The sequence below is a fragment of the Triplophysa rosa genome, linkage group LG16 (genome assembly GCF_024868665.1).
Source record: "Triplophysa rosa linkage group LG16, Trosa_1v2, whole genome shotgun sequence".
Classification (NCBI taxonomy): Eukaryota; Metazoa; Chordata; class Actinopteri; order Cypriniformes; family Nemacheilidae; genus Triplophysa; species Triplophysa rosa.
In genome coordinates, this window is record NC_079905.1 from 11,581,026 (window position 1) to 11,599,150 (window position 18,125).

The following is an 18,125-nucleotide window of genomic DNA, read 5'->3' on the forward strand; positions in this document are numbered from 1 at the left end:
GCACTGGGACGAGTACGGCATGGAGCCGCTCTCAAACCCGAGGTACCATGTATCCAGCCGCGAGCATTGGGAGAGGCAGTGCGGGTACTGCAACCCAACGCCGGCGGCCCGGGAAAGCATGGCTGACATTTCGACGTCCGCTTCTTCCTGATCTCGACCCCCCGAGGGAGGGAGCTTCAAGGAATCATCGGAGTCTGATGCCAGTAAGTCACCCTCCGATGCTGCAACAGACATCTCATCATCACGTACCATGTCCGATACGTGATTGAGGAACAAGACGGTGGGACCATCTCATAGGGAACGGTCAGACGAGCAAGACGAGGTGCGAACGGTCCGCGAGCCAGTGGCTGACGGATTAGTGCTCACAGTAATCCTCATATCACCCTCGCTGCTCGCCGTAGCGGGCGGCAGGGCAGTAGTCCTGCCGTCACGGAACGGGAAGCAGACGAGGTGGTGGCTGAGCCCCGTGGGAACACAGCCACCTGTGACGCAACGTCTGAATCGTCAACCGCCCGCAGTGCGGGCAGGACGTATCCACAAGGGCTGCCCCAGCGTACTGGAAGCAGACCTCGTGTCCGTCCCCCTCGTCGATGAGTGTGTTGCACCCACGAGAACAGCAGGACATGCCACGCTGGAGAAATTTGCTCTTTTAGAATGCAGACGGTGTGGCACCGTCTGCTAGCTCGAACACCTCTGGAACCGCCGAGACGCCCAGGGGAAGTCGCCGCAGGAAGGGACCGTCCGCTGCACCACGTCGTAGAACCGGCAATCTCGAGTTGCTAAGTAGTAGCGAGAGTTGATCTTCATAAGCGAAGGCTCCGAAGAACAAAAGGTGAATGAATGAAGCACGCCATCTCCCTTTTATACCCGGATTTCCGGGGGCGGAGTCCGGCATGCAAATTTCATTCGCCAATTTTCATTGGCCTTTTCTAAGTAGTCGGAAGCGATTGGTTCTCAGGGACGAACCCCATCTGTCGGTTCGACACAACGTTGAGAGACCGACAGAAAGGGAACCAAGTTACATAGCAATTTTTTTTTTTTTTTTTATATTACTTACATTGACACGATTTATATTGCATTCAAAGAACATTAATTCAGTGAGACTTTTCAATAAGGTCTGTAGTAAATGCATTAGCCAACATAAACTGAGCACTACAGTGATAGTTCTGTCCTCATTTACTCACCCTCTTGCCATTTCAAACCTGTATGACTTTCTTTCTTCTGGAGAACACAAAAGAAGATATTTGAAGAATGTTGGTCCGAACAACGGCAGTGCCCATTCACTTCTATTAAGACACAAAACCAATGCAAGTCAATAGGTACCCTCCACCTTTCGGTTACCAACATGCTTCAAAATATCTCCTTTTGTGTTCTGTAGAAGAAAGTAAGTCATACAGGTTTGAAATGACAATTTTTGGGGGGTGAACTATCCCTTTAATCTTTGTTAATGTAGTTAATGGCAAGACAATTGGTCATGTAAGTTTATTGTGTATTACCTAATGTTAACGCGGTTACAACTTCAAACTGTATTAGTAAATGCTAACATAAACATGAACAAAGATAAATAAATGCTGTTAGATCTATACGTTAGATCTATACTGCTCTAAAAGCCCAACCATGTGTTTGAGGGAGGCATGTACAGTATAGCCAGGTCATTAATTGACTTGGCTTGATATCTTTCTACCTTCACATGCTCAGTAAAGAAATCATTTTTCAGCTTTTCGACTAATCTATTGATTTAACCGGCTGACATGACCAGTGGAAGCACAAAGCCCTCTTAACTGTCACAGTGTGCCATTGAGCAATAACCGCAATATTTCATTTAACGTATCAGTCCATTAAGTGCAGCAGATGACGGAAATTACTGGAGCAGCTCATCATAATGAATATTATTATTCTTTCCTCATCACGCTTAATTTTCACCAAAGCACCTAATGCATTCAGCAATCCATTAATACTGAAGAGGCTTTGACTCCGGGGGTATTCCCATTAAAGGGCAATAGAAAGGACTCGGGCCTGCCCAAGGTCACCTACACGTAAACCCCATTCCGTTGCCGGCCCCTGGCTTCTGGTTTAATCCACACTGCTGTCTGGGACTGATAAGGTAATATGGGTGTGGGGGGCCTTAAGGAGTTAGGCCGAGATGCCGGCATCGTCCCTTTCTCTGATTACTTCTGTCTCTGGCTCTCCTCCTGGCTTTATTTAATCAGAAGGTCAGCAGAGAGCTCATTGTGGTCGGGAGAGGTGGGGGCATGTGTAAGAGGATTGTATCACATTCAGTCACTCAGCCCTCAGGTGTGTGTGTGTCTCTTTATCAGACAAAGCAGGATACTGGATTTCATATGACCCCCTGTTAATAAAAAAAAAAACGACAAAAGCCACAGCCGCCGAGAAATCTCATCCACATCTCATGGGTCATCACACCCAGGTGCACAACGACACATTATTGCTTGAGATGTCACTGGTAATTTGTTCTTTATCCCATATCAGGCTTCTTTCTCTACCTTGTGCAGGCTATAATAAAGATTACCAATATATAACAGCCTCTCTGTCATAATGACATGGTACAATTTATATCTCGCATCCATCAGAAGTGGAGGGTTAGACAGCACTGGTTTTAGCAGTTGTAGTTGACTTGGGCGTGCGCAAGGCTTGTGCACCTTTTGAGACTGAATTGATGAGGTGTTCAACTCCTACATTTGAATTTGCATTCAGGTAGCAAATAGGACGCAGAATTGCAATATTCAAATTGAAAAGGAAGAGATAAATTGTGGAACGTTAATCTGATAATTAGTACAATTTAGCAGTTAGCTACCCCTGGAGGATGTTATTATATACACAACAAATGGGGTACAACAAGAAATATTAGGGGTAAATAGTCAATGTTTAAATTCGAATATACCAATTTTACATTTTAAATGTCAGGAAAAATTCAGAATAAATGTATATATTTTAATAACCTGTAGAACATCCATTTTATGAACCATGGTTACACTTTTTGAAGTTTTCAATGTCAAATTAAGTCAAACTACGGTTTCAGTTTTGCGAAATGTATGACTCTGCTTGTTAAAACACATTTTTTATGCGATTTCAGTTTTCTACATAATATCATTACGCAATTCTATGAAAATATAACCATGATATCTTAATATTGACCAAGAAACGTTTAGAGTTAATTATGTTTATATATTAAATGAAATATATTAAATTATGTTTAGATGACTTTATGACATTAATCTCATAAAATGCTCGTATCTCAAATAGATTTTGAGACTTTAACGAAAAAAAATCTCCTTCTGCAAAGAAGTGAAAATGTGACGAAATCTTAGTCCTGTGTCAGCCATCGAAGCGCTTCGAAAGGGAGGGGTGAGCGGTGGAGTGAGCCGGTGGTTGCAATTCGCAACCTCACCACGAGATGCCGCTACATTTCATAATGTACACTGGACCTGTAACTTGGATTTCACAAACAGGGTCACATTTTCGAATACAAATGAAATATATTCAAACTCCACTACTTGTCATTCCCATTTAAAATTCAATCATGTGGAGTACGCCCAATGCAATTCACATTTTTAATTATGAACTGCAAGATTTTGCCAACCTTGCATCCAAAATGTAACAATGAATGATGAGTTTAGTTATTAATCACTGATGTACATTGTTCCATTCCCTCCAGGCTGTAAATACACTATTCTCTTTTACCACATATCCCTGAATAATGAGGTTTTTGCTGTAAAGTATGCAGCGTGGGCGTTTGAAACAAGAAAGAGTGCAAGACAGATTTCGAGGGAATCCATCATTAAGATGCATGGTGGAGAATTTCCTTCCATCCCATCCCTTTGAGTCGCTTCATTAGGGATGAGTCAATATGCATTAGTCATGGCACGGGTCGCTGTCCCAGCCATAATTAACCAGAAAAGCAGCCAGCGTGCCAGCACCTTTGATACACTAGTAACAACTGTCACGATTTACATGGAGAAATCAGTACACAAAGGCATCCTGCTAAATCACACAGGATATAAAGTTTATTTGTATCACATGTTTTGTATTTTGCCATTTTATTACTACTTTCATCAATGCACCTGCTATATGAACCATTGAGAATGAATCTTCTGCTCCAGCAGGCGGTGAGCTTACGGGCGCTGATGGTGCAGATAGAGGTGATCGAGGGGGGTGGTTTGAGTTATGTGTTGAAAGGGGTTCTGCACACAATTCATGAGATTTATAATGAAAGGGGACATTCTATTGATCCGCTCTGTTTTAAACTAGCAAGATGGGTGAAGGTCCCGCTCTGCAAACAGAAGTGTAAGAGACAAACAGTGCTTAGAGTTCAAGTTGAAATTGCTCTCACCTTTCTTTGTGGACTGATCTTGGCAGTTTTCAAAGGTGCAGGGACCCCAGGCGCTCCAGGAAGACACCTCGCATTCCACAGGACAGGGAATATGGCAGAGCTGGGTGGTGTTAGGAGGAACACCCAAACACAGGTCACCGTTTACCGGCCGGGAAGCTGAAAAAAATTAAGACATTCTATATAAACTGAAAAACAATGTGGGATAAGAATATAGCTGCTGTTCTTTGAAACATCTTATCTCCATATTTTGTGATTTTTTGCCATAAATCATTATTATTAGTCACGCTTTATGTTCGTCACTGGGTTTTGCAAATATCTAACCAATAAAAAGTATAAAAAAGTGCTTGGCAACTTTGACAACACAATATTTGAACATTTGAAAAGTACAGTGTTTCCTGAAAAACAGCAAATTTGGAAATCTTTTGGAATCCTTTCAGAAGGACAGCGACGATATAATTCCTCATATTTTGTAGATTTTGAAAGGTAATTTAATTCCTTTTATTGGCTTTTGTGTCAGAATTCTACACAAAGGACAGAAAATTATAGGAGGAGTTGTATCAGAAAATGACCACATTTGACCAAATGACCAATTTTGTCCACATGAGTGTTTCAGTATGCCATTAGTCATGGCTCAAAATCTAAAATTAAGTTTTGATGACATAATGATCTAAATATAATGCAACAATGTAACCTGAAAACACCTTTCTCAAACGGACAAATGCCTTTGGTTTCACGTGTTTTCCTGGATAACTCCCTAGGCACCCTGTGTCTTTGTTTTTCTTTTATCTGTAACTAGCACCCTGTGTATCTGTGTCTGTGTGTGCATACAGCTCCAAGCTGTAGTTGACTTCCTGCAAGGTCAGCGCACAAATATATCTGTCATGACACCCCGTGACGGATCTTCACTTCATTCACATGCAAATTGCTCTGTGTCCAAAAGGTGTGAGGCTTTGATTCTAATATTATCTGCGTAACACATCATTTTCAAAGTGATCTGAATGATTGATTGGGTGACCGTGCTGGTACATTTGTGCAGAATTATAAATGAGTCACGTGAGCTTGTTTAAAATAGAAATTAAAAAGGTTCGTGAAGTGCTCCGCTGGGACAAACGTGCACTGAAACATTCAATTTAGTGAGCTAAATTTACTCACTCTTCGTTCCAAAAGTGAGATGTAAAATGAAATTAGCTGTCAAAGTGTCAAATTGATGATATTGATTTGCAAAAGAATTGACTTGCAAATGCATGACCCCTGTTCCATTTCCTTATTTCCACAAACACACTCTGTGCGATGCATATCAGTTATCAGATGTGAATTTACTCAAGAATTGCGCCATTTAATTTAGCACCAAACTTATTCAACAGTCCTCCTGTGGTCGATAATTTTATCCCTTAAAACTAATCTTTAACAATCAAAATTACATATTTCATTTTTTTCTTCTGAAAATTATTTTTTCTTTGTTAAAATAGCTTGAATGTAAATCAGCTTCATTAAGTTTACACAGTTACATGAATATGCAAATTAGCCCCGCCTCAACTCAATAACAGTTTCAAAAGTGAAACTGAGAGCTGACACAGCAGTGCAGTGATCATTTTAGCCAGAATCTATGCGCCATCTTTGCATATTTATTGGTCCACAGGGGTCAAATGAGTTGATGTGATTGGTTACAGGTTATGACGTCATTAACTGGGTTAGTTTCAAACCGCATGTTTTAAATTGTCTTTGGTCAACTGCAGTTTTATGAAGAAAAAATTCAACAATGGTTTAAAATGATAAATTTGCACATGGTTTGTCTTAAAGCACAATAAAAATATCACATATATAAATAACATTAAAAACTTGACTTTCACCACAGTGGGTCTTTAAAGGGATAGTTCACCCATAAATGATCATTTACTCACCCTCGTGTCATTTCAAACCTGAATGACTTTATGATATTTTGAAGAATGTTGGTTACCAAACAATGCCGGTACCCATTCACTTGCATTGATGATTTTGTGTCTATACAACAGAAGTGAATGGGCCGCCCAGTATAGATTTCGTTGGCATGCTTGCATTATTATCTCATTAGCATAATTATTTTAGCAAGTGTATCACTGAGATGGACAAAAACCTGTCTGACTTCCTGTCTCAGCATCTCCCCTTTTCACCACCCTGTTAACCCACTCTGATTAATGACCCTCTCCTTGCAGTTTGACCTTGTTCGGGTGGCACAAGGCTCGCTTGGAGGCCAGATGGTCTCCAGTTTCCCACCTAGGGTCTACCTGGCCTAATTATGGCACCGGTATCCCAACAGTCCCTCTCTCCGTCTGACAGCACCCAACACGTTTACCTGCTAACATCATCATCATCAATAACTACTCCTGCCTGCAGGGCGGCGCTGCATGGATGCCCTGTAACAAAGCCGTGCTATTGAATATCTCATAAAGATCCACAACAGGGTGCTGCATTCATTACCTTCTGGGGAGCAACATGACCGAGGCGAATCGAATGAATGGTCGCGGCAATGTTGTTACATTCTGCTCTCGGTTCTTTTTCCAGCAACTGAGATGTGTTAATGGATAAAGATTGAGACAGCAGCTGCTTTCCCCCGTTGTCTAAATGTCTGAAGCTCCCCGCAGGGAGAGGAAATCAAGCACAGCTTCCCCAGGCCCAAACACTAGATCAGAAAGCCGGATGGGATGCGTCATTGGCAGAGAGGAAAACAAGATGTCTTTGATATGTAAACGGACACTTTGGAATTCATAACACCGGTTTTGGAAGCCATAATCCCAGAATGATTGAAACAGGATTCAGAAGGCAAACAACACTTTCGTATTCCTATAGAAATAATGAATTTAAATGGGCATACATAGAGAGGCTGTTGCATGTGGTTGACACTGTACTGGAAAACGCAAAGGGCAGGAAAATGTGGTTGTCCGTGAAACAATTTACATGCAGGATTTACTGTTGATATGATCCCTGAAACTGAATGACTGGATTAAATCTTCTTAAAACACCCTGTCCCTCTGGTCTGGAGCTAACCGCAGACCTGATGCTTTTATTGTCTGGCTTTAACATATATAAATACCTGTGAATAATTCCACAGACCCGGTGGCAAATCGCTTGGAAATGTCCAATCACGTGGAGTTTGAATTTAAATCCGCTCAAATTTGTCGTAAATTCCCTGTGGGGAAAAGTGCTTGATTGAGTCTCCATTGATTAAAGAGGAAGCAGTTACATGAGAAAGATGTTTGACTCAGGGAAAGATGATAGAGTGAGAGTGAAAAGGTTCTGATAAGGTGATCCGTAAAATTTCCCAAAATGTTGGCAGAAAGGTGTTCTGTGAGAATGCAAAAAAAAGGTAGGCCTGCTTAAAAAATATTTGGATGAGAAAACAAAACAACAAAAATAATTAAAAAAAATAATAAAAACAACAAAAAAATTCAGAATAATGGTGTATAACGGTCCAAATATGACATGAGCAGGTAAAGGTTCCGCGGAGTTAAGTTCACTGTTTTCTCATAAAATAGCACGAAAAGAGGAGGGTAACTGAAAAATTCAAGAACCAGCTTCCATCGCAAAAATAATATTTACCTCAAAATGAAAATAGCGACATAATTTATTCCCCCCCCCCAATGTCCTGTTTCAAACGCATTTGACTTCCTTTGTCCATTCCTTCCTATACAACTTCTTTATTCGGTTGTGTGGATTTAATACAATGGCATTATGACTCATTTTAATGCTTAAAAAGCAAACAAGACCATCGGCAAAAAGATGTACGGCCCTGTGATCATGTCCCTGGGCCTTGATTAAATTGTCTCTGTTGTGTTGTTTGTTCAATTAACTGTTGTGTTGCGAAAAAGAAAGTCATATACGTTTGAAACAATATGAGGGCAAGTAAATAATAAAAGGTGTGGACATTCCATTACATCTAGAATGTATTGACTGACTGACTAGAAAAAATAAAAATAAAAGCCAAACAACAGGTAGAAGTAATAAATTAAAAAGACAAAGAAACGTTTTTACTGTACTGTTGCAGCTATTATTTATAAATGTAGGAAAAAATTCAGTAAAATCTATTAAAAAATCACCATCACCAAAAAGGAATAGGTAACCCAAAATGAAAATTCTGTCATCATTTACTCACCCTCCTGTCATTTCAAAACGGTGTGACTTTCTTTCCACTGCAGAACACAAAAGAAAATATTCTGAATCATGCTGGTCCCCACTGACTTGTATTTGGTTTTGATTTTCCATATAATAGAAGTGAATAGGGACCAACGGTTTGTGTTTACCAACATTCCTCAAAGTATCTTCTTTTGTGTTTTGCGGAAGAAAGAAAGTCGTGCAGGTTTGAAATGACAAGAGGGTGAGTAAATGATGAGAGAAAATTCATTTTGACGTTAACTATATCCCTTTAAGATATAATAATGAGCATAATTGCCACATTCATCACATACAATAAGACTGAGCTAGACATGCTGTGAAAAAGCTTAAAGGGTGTTTGTGTTGTTACTGCGTATGTGTGTGGGTGTGAAACAGAGAAATGGAGTGTGAGAAGCAGACCAGGTGCTCGTGCACTGCTCCTTTATCTCACACACTTCTTCCATCTGTCAGTGTGTGACTTGTCAGCACACCAGGCCCGTCACCTCCACAGCAGGAGCAGCAGACACTGCCATGTGGCTCCCTTAATGCCACATTACGGGATTCCAGCACTGCCTGGCAAAACATCCTCGCTGGCAGGAAGGCTGTATGTTAACATTGCAAATAAAGGCAACCATGCTGGTGAAGTCTCACAAATCGGAGGTGCACTTAATGGGTGTGTTGCAGTTTTACTAGATTTACTACTGGGCAATTCCTGGGTTCTGAACGTGACATTTTCAGTTAAAACCTGAAATATAAATTCTCAGAGAATGTATTTATTACCAATATTGAATAATCTGTTTATATTTTACTAAACCCCGAATGAGTCCAGACATTAGAAAAACATCAGTCTATGCATGAGTTTTCTGTTTGAAAATTGAACACGTTGTGGATGTGACGGAAAAGGATATCTGTTTTTGATACTTTGTAGCATTTCTGTAAATTAAAATGTACAAACCAGAATCAATAATGCCCAACAACTGGAGAAGGGATGGCTCTTTATAGAACATAAAATAGATACACATTTTTAAATTTTCACAAGCCATTTACGAGGAATATGGACCGTTATGGATATGGATGACTATGGAAAACTATGCTTTAAAAACATTGTTTTAAAGCCTTTAAAAGAGACTTCACATGGGTATTTAAACTACCAAATACTGACATCTGACCTATCGTATGGTAAAACCCTTTGGTAATCTTAAGGTTGACATTTCACCCGTGAAAAATGGTTAGATATATTTCAAGGAGGCTTTTGCAATGTTTTGTACATTGTATAAATGTAAAATAATTTAACAGAGTACATATCCACAAACAATTTTGGATTTGCACATATTTACACGTTAAACTGTGTTCACAGTATCAGTAACACAGAAGAAAAATCTAAATTTCAAACCAAAACCATCTACCAGTTTCTCAACCACAACTGTCAAATCTCCCAGCATGCACTGGGGGAAAGATGCGCACCAGGGGAGGCATAATCTGAGTTAAAAAGCAGTGTTAAAATCATTAAAAAAGAATGACATAAGAAATCAGATAATTTTCGGTTACAGCAGAGTAAGCTGGTATGCGTTTCAAGGCTTGCCTATGACAATATCTTGAGTTCATTTATAATTCTGTGCTGTAAATTTCATTTCAAATAAACAAAAACTGCTTACAAAAATCACACGTGAAATCATTTGAAAGCATATTAAGTGTGTCAGTAATCCAGCAGCACTGGGACATTTACATATTCTCCTGTGACAGCAACCATATGGAGCACGACACGAATCTGATTAATACCTGCATTTCACTCGTGTTATTTTGCACATGCAGTTACTGTTTCTTTTCAGTTAATTTGCATAGACACCGTTGTGTAATGTAATCTTTTATAGAGGCACGCTCCAAATAACATATTAAAGAACACTGCAAAATCGAACAAGACACCTACTTTGCTCATTTGAAACAAATCTGAAACATTTCCCTGTATTTACACAACAAGCGTTAATTAAATCAGGGCCTAAATACCCCATTGTGTGTTTTGGCCTATATAAATTTGCCTTACTTCTAAAAGACATCTGCTTGCTGCATGCTTTGTCTTTCTTTTTATGTCATGACCAAGCCGAACCGGCCAATGACTGCTTGAGGACAGCTGTGGACATTTGAATAAGTTCCCTGGGAGGTCAGCGCTCGGTGTTTCAGAGCAGATGGCAGGGGAGTTTCAGTGTCGGCCTGAAAACGAGAGCGGGCCCAGCACCAGCACCAGCGCGTTTCTGTCACATTACTCCAGAGAGAGAATGTGTGTTTGGGTGTATCGGCACCTGCGTGATGGCATTAGCATTTAAATTCCAAAGTAGCTGCCTCATTAATTTGTACTGCTCTGCCTTCTTTATTCCTTAATTCCCCCCTAGCGATCTAATTTCAGCCCTTAAAAAGCAATCCAATTACATGTTGGCTTCGGTTTTACCACAATACAGATATAAACCGATCTCAGTCTAACAGCTTGCCGTGAGCTTACAAGTCAGTACATGAGCAGAGGTGACCTGATCCGAAAAATAGGAACTGCAACTTGTAGCATCTTAAATCGCTTAGTGACATCAACACAATACATGCTAAAAGGACACCATGCGTGTTTACAATAATTACAGAGCATTTTTGGGATCAAGTTGGTGGCATATTTATACTTTCAACCTGACGGAAGAATGACAAAAGGGAGCATAGACGGGGTAAACCTACTGTAAAGCTAGTCTATCAAATTGAGGTGTGACCCCTTTACTTCAAAAATTAATATTTGTTGTTGTTTATACATAAGATCACGAAGTTATCAAAATGTATGGTTCTCAAAAGCAAAAATATATGCAAGCTATCTTAAGCCTGTTTTTATCAAAATGACAGCCAATTTAAATAAGTTCCAGAACTATCGACCAATGCATGTTTTAATCTGATCATTTAAAATGTTTCAAAGAAATGTTTTCTTACCGTCTTTGCTCTTGAGTGAGCTAAGATTAGATGAGGTTTCGGTGGGCGCTTGAACGCAGTAGACCTCTCTGGTCTGAACCCCGCCTCCGCAAAGCCCTGTCTGGTTGCTCCGACGACGGTCCTGTTGGCTGAGAAGCACGTCTACCCTGCAATCGCTCCATTCTGTGCTTTTCCAATTATACCTGCAGAGAGTGAGGGAGGCAAATTTAGCCAACGGATGTGTGGTGATGAGCATATAATGTTCTCTTAACACCTCTCACTTATCTTTATTTATCCTCTGTAGGCTGTAAGGACGGGTGACAATAATAATGAACTGTACTGTACGTCACCCTGTTGTTTAAGAGTTATAAATAATTATAAATATATACTACTACAACCACCACCACAAAATTTGAAGAAAAAAAAACTTAAAAAAGGGAATACAGTTGAATGCTTAAAGGGATGGTACACTCAAAAATTGCTATTTTTATTATTTATTCAGCCTCATGCCATTTCAAACCTGTATTCTTCTTCAGAACCCAAAATTTTGAATAATGTTGGTAACCAAACAACATTGGACCCCATTGACTTCTTTCGTATGAACACAAAACTTTTGAGACATTTCTCAAAATATCTACTTATGTATTCCACAGAAGAAAGAGTCATATACAGCTTTTGAACCACTTGAGAGTAAATAAATATTTATTCTTTTTGGCTGAACTGTTCAGAGTACGCCAGAGCATCCAAACCAGCCTTTGACTGGTAGTGTAGTTATTTTGTGAAAACACACCAAAATTCAAACATCAAAAGCTGTGACAGAGTCAGGATATGAAGTACGGTCAAAGATTTATTGAGCTTTATTGAATTTGACATCTTGCCTGCTGTGTTTTGATTTATCATGTTAGTGACAAAACCTGACAGACAGCTTTAAGATGAGCCATGGATGGAAATGTTGCAACAGTACAGAACAATCATTAAACAAACACTGTCTTTTTGCTGTTTGGAAGTAAAGTACCACACAGAAAAACATTACAAAAATAAACTGTTAAATGGCTTACTTAGAAAGAATACTTCATTGAATTAATAGGCCAAAATTGGTTTAAGGTTGACGCAAAGTCAACAATTTGCAGGAAAGAGCTGATGTGCATTTGTGTGTAAATGTCCACTGACCTTCAAGTATAGCACAACCTGCTTCTAGCTTTTACAAGAGGCACATCTAAAAAAAGGCACTGCTTGACCGTAGTCATGCACGTAACTAAACCATGACTTGCTTTTCATTTATTGTGTAAATAAAATGAAAACATTTTGTAGCTCTTTTCTAAAATTATTTTGAATACAATAAAAACCTCTTACACATCCACAAACGAAATAAGTTTGACCCTAGAAACACAAAGCTTCTATATTCACGACTTGAGCTGGAAGTTGGTGAGTATGCGACTGTGTCATATGTGTGCTTTTTTGACCCAATTGTAGGTTATTCGAAAGAACTTAAACCTGGCTTCATGACCATTTCCAACTGACTGTGATGACAAGAGCCTTCCTTTCATTTATGTATCCTGCTTAAAGGTCCAGTGTATGAAATTTAGCGGCATCTAGCCGTTTCGAATTCCAACCTACTGTTACTCCAACGTTCCTATTTAAAGCACTACGGCGGCCGACACAGGACTAAGATGCTGTCACGTTTTTGCTTCTTTCTCGAAGGAGATAACGTATTTACGAAACGAGCTCTGTAGAGCAGTTTGTCCGTTTAGGGCTACTGTAGAAACAACATGGTGAATTCCATGTAAGGGGACCCGCGGTGTATGTAGATAGAAATAGCTCATTCTAAGGTAATAAAAACATAACACTTCATTATCGAAGGTCTTTATACATTTCCTTGCATTTAATTTCCGTCAATAGATCCTTCAAATAATTACACACTGGACCTTTAAGATATGTGCAGTGTATGAAGTGAGAAAGATTTGGGTTCTTGTGTAGGATCCTTGAATGATCCATATTGCATATCAACATTGTATATGTTATTAGCATATGTTATTAGCAATATTAGCATAGCACACCATCAGCAAAGCAACTGCTCTAATCACATTTTTCAAGGTTCAAGATTAAGTCTAATGGCTGATGTGTTTCAAATTTCACTCCTACACTCCAGTCCATTAAAGAAAATTTCTTTCTTAATATAAGGGAAATTTTGGTCACACTTTATTTTAAGGTCCAATTCTCGCTATTAACAAACCATTAACAACGACTTCTGCCTCAATAAACTCCTAATTTGGTGCTTATTAATAGTTGATATGATAGTTGTTAGGTTTAGGTATTGGGTAGGATTAGGGATGCAGAATATGGTCATGCAGAATATGTGCTTTATAAGTACTAATAAACAGCCAATATTCAAATAATATGCATGCTAATAAGCAACTAGTTAATAGTGAGAATTGGTCCTTATACTAAAGTTTTACCCCCAAATTTTATTGCTTCATAATTAAATTAAACAGCTTCAAATAGAGCTTATTAATTACTTATTAATTAAAATGTTTGGAGCTTAATCGCACTTCTTTCTTTTTTGTGTTATAGACAGCTACAGCCAGGAGAAAGTGAGCATGAGACAGAAAGCAGAAAGTGAGGCATGAGAGTGAGAACCTGCTAATAAAATGATTTGGACGAACTGGACCTTTAAGAAACTTTAGATGAATATTAAAGATTAATGATTACAAGCCATGGCTGAGCACCTGAATCTCACTCTGGAGTGACATTTGGTCATAAAGCCCTGCTGTAAAGGATTCTTAGTGACAAAAGTATAAGCACACATGGGGTTTGATGAGGAAACATGGCCCGGCACACACCCCGGGTTGGCTCCACAGGAGCAGGGTTGACCTCCATCTACAACAGAGGGACACATGTTCTGCTCTCCCATGTGTGAGATCCAGTGCAGTAAGGGGATGAGTGATGGGTAACGGACCAGCCCATCTGTGGGGGTGATCAGATTAGACAGCATGTCGCCTGTCCTCTCAGACATTCACTATTCATCAGCTCATCTCCTCCACAGTGGCGGTGTGCCAAACCACCAGCATACAGCCATCTCTCCATCTTCCCCGGCAGGACGCCTGCCTTCCCTAAATTCCCCCCTTTAACTCCTCCATCTGGGTTTTAACATGCTCACGATATACAAAAGCACAGATGGATGATGCCACATAGGGTAATGAAGCCCAGAATAGATGGGAACTCTTTCAATGCCGTTTAAATAGCATCTCAAGCTGACATCTCAATATAAATAAAACATAACGGTTGATTGTTTTTGGTCACAACATAATTACCATTATTAAACGTTTCAATCGTTGTATGGTTTAAAATGGTTAACTATTATTTAAAATGAAAAATCTTAATAATGAATAAGTAAATGACTCAAAATGAGTCATTTTGAGAGCTACAGTAGGCCCTACAGCAGAGGAAAAAATGATTTTGTCTCCATTATGAAGTAGAACAGATGCAGAACTTACACCACACATGGAGGGATTCCCTCTCCCTGTGGGGAACACGGCTCGCTCTCCTCCAGCTCAGGGCACTCTGCACCCCCACCCACATGGAACTGCCGAACCTGTCGCGTGCGTGTGCGCTGGCCCTTACGTCCGTTCAGATCATAGCATTCCTTCGAGCAAGCTGACCAGTCTGACCAGTCAGTCACCTCGCAGTCTTTGGATATAACACAGGCTTGATACGTAACAGGAAGAGTCTGCTGTTTACAAAGGCTGTAGGGAAAGAAAAGTAGTCTGTTAGTCATACATGACAACATAATCCTTAAATCAATTAACAGACAAAATATAACAGACCCATGTTTGTTTCTAATGTACCTCCACAGCCACATCAGGAACGCTCAGAACGGGGCCAATTTTAACTTGTATTATATTCCTTTAACCTACAGTTTTAAATCATTCAGCCTCAACATGCATTAAGTAAACAAGTAAACCAACAAAATGTAAAGGGAAGCTGTGGCAGCCATTATCACTCATGCATTCATGGTGGTGTTTCTTGTTGGAATGTACGCTTGTGAGCTTTCACAGGTACAGTTGTCTCTGCATATTAAACTAGGACAGGAAAAATATTTGTTTAATCTTGGAAAACATACGTCTTTAAGTAAAACAGACAATTGAGACTACAGCAACATCTTTGGTTAAAGAGCCTTATGGAGGCTGTACTTTATCTTCTGCTGTTTTTATAAAGAGGCAAACATTATTAAATAATGCTGTACTCAACTGATCCCATCCAATTACATTCATTATGGATATGCAGAAAATATCAGAAAGATAACTATCTTACACTTAGACCCGATTTCTCACCAGTGGTTTCCTCAACCTTTATAAATGTCTTTCTCAGTGCAGTCAATACCAAATTCAATTCAATTTAGATACTTATCAAAATAACCATTTCCATGAATATTAATTAAAAGACACCAAATGCTTGTTTTCTGCGATGACTTTGTGTTGAAGGTTAATGTGGCTGGGTCTGTTGTCCACACAAGAGCTCATATAAGACATGCAAACGCAACTTTATTTGCCAGCTGAAGAAATCCAAAGCCTAGTTGGTTTTACCGGGCCATAATAACCTAAATGAAAGCGATGTGGAGATCTTTATTACACATTTGGCTGTTTAAGACTTTAAACTACACCTTTAGATGTCTATTACAAATTCTATAATATCTTCATTTCCACGATTTTCCAGACATGAAATAAAAGCAACAGCTGAAAAATGACAGATTCTGGTCTTATTATTACTGTGGCAACCAAATTATTACTGAAATAAAATAAAAATAATGAATAAAATGATATTAATAAAACTAATACAACTAAAATAATTAATAAAATAAGTCAATGTTCAATAAACAAAATGTATTATTAATTTTTTATAATTCATTATTTTTAAAACAATAAAATAATTGCGAGAAAACGTGCCGTTGACCGCATTTACGGTAATTTACGACTTTTATATTTTTTACAGTTTAAAATATTAATATGTATTAATATTTTAAACTGTAAAAAATAAATGTTGGTTCAACTTAAAAAAATAAAAAAACGTTAAAACGTTGAAGTAATTCAATTTAATAATATTAGTTAACACAACGAGTTTGCATGAAATGTATTATTTATTTAACTAATATTTTTAATTTGAATTAACTTATTTTTTAAGTTAACCCAAAAAATTATTTTTTACAGTGTATGAATAACTATCTGCACTTTTTATAATTAAAAAATGATCACAACTATCCATTTTATAATAATCAAATTAATAATTTTGGTTTATTGCCCAAGATTCTCCTTTATGATCTTGCCATACATTTGATCCAGGGCGGGCGGCGCATTAACGCGCTCATCAGAATCAGCTAAGCCTCTTTGGGGATTCCAGCCATCTGTGAAGTCAATGAGTAGCTGTAATGTACTGAACTGCGGGGAAAGTTTGCATCTTTCGCCCATCTTCCTTTGCTAATCCCTTTTAACAACACATAAAGGCAGATATGAGAAGTCCCTATTCTGACTCTCGAATGGAAAGACATGGCGAGCATGAAAGAAGCCCTAACAGAATCAAAGAGGATGTTGATGTATACGCTGGGCTTCAGCAGTTCACTCTACCAGTTTAAAGGGATTGTGGTGACATTTCCATGCCACTTGACAATTTTTAAAGTAGATAAAGCAACGTTTCTGTGGTAACCATTCGTCAATTATGACAGATTGAGGACACAAATGCATTGGATTATATACTGTATGATATGTGCTGTGCCAATCTTCAGGCTCTCAAAGTTAGGCTAAGATAACATGTAATGCAATATCACACAGGACTCCTAATCGTTCCAGGCTGTAGCCGTAGCGATAGTTAGTCAAATGCTCTTCAAATGAAAATTTGCATTAAATCTTTGGTTTTGTTCAATACAAGTGCATTCTGGGCAGGCTTTGGCACTAATAAGGTAATGTAATGATGGGTAGCCAGCGTTTTGGGTCATTATATGGACACAAGAGGATGGCTTCATAATTTCTCCATGTTAAATCTACTGTCGACTGACAGATTCTCTGAAACCTCCTCTGGTTTTCTTACTAAATAGAAAAAGATTGATAGGAACCAGATTAAATAAATGTTTCAGACCAGCTTCTCTGCATTCTGTTATGTAAGTCCACTAAAGAATTGAAAGAGAATGAAGAAAATACATTTATCTATACGAACTGGGTATGTATTAGGAAACAAAGCACACAATAAATATTAAAAGCTGTCAGAATATGTCAGCACAGCATGTTCTTCTCTGAACCGTCTTGTTAACTTGTAGGAAAGGGAGAATAAGAAATTATTCAGAAACTTGACAGCGTCTGTAGAAAATACAGCATACAAGCGTAATGCCTTGAGCATGGAATGGAGGCTCTTGTGTGTTTCTGTAAAGGACCATATTGCACTGCAGGCTCATGTCAGTAAAGGTGTCCCGTTGAACCTTGGCTTGTCATATCCCTGTGCTCGAAAACAGACATTAGTGCTGCCTGTGCATTCGATTGTAAGTTATCACACATACACACAGGACACAATCCTATGAGCTATCAGAAACCACACCACAGCGCAGAGAGGAGCAGAAAAAAACTGCTGGTGGGTGGACAGCTATGAACCATCAAAAAATATAATGAACTATACAATAAAACAGTGAGTATATTTCATTTTTTCAAAAGTTTTGAAGTGATAGTTCACC

The 18,125-nt window shown here is 38.9% G+C and overlaps 1 protein-coding gene across 1 annotated transcript in view; it reads right to left on the reverse strand.

Annotated features, from left to right (window-relative positions):
* thsd7aa (thrombospondin, type I, domain containing 7Aa) overlaps nucleotides 1–18,125 on the reverse strand; it is a 104,280-nt gene that overhangs the window by 48,563 nt on the left and 37,592 nt on the right. The window contains exons 3-5 of the mRNA XM_057355119.1: nucleotides 14,908–15,156; nucleotides 11,435–11,616; nucleotides 4,352–4,507 (exon numbers count right to left, since the gene is read on the reverse strand). Coding sequence (XP_057211102.1) covers nucleotides 4,352–4,507; nucleotides 11,435–11,616; nucleotides 14,908–15,156 — 587 coding nt within the window. The remainder of the gene's footprint in view (nucleotides 1–4,351; nucleotides 4,508–11,434; nucleotides 11,617–14,907; nucleotides 15,157–18,125) is intronic.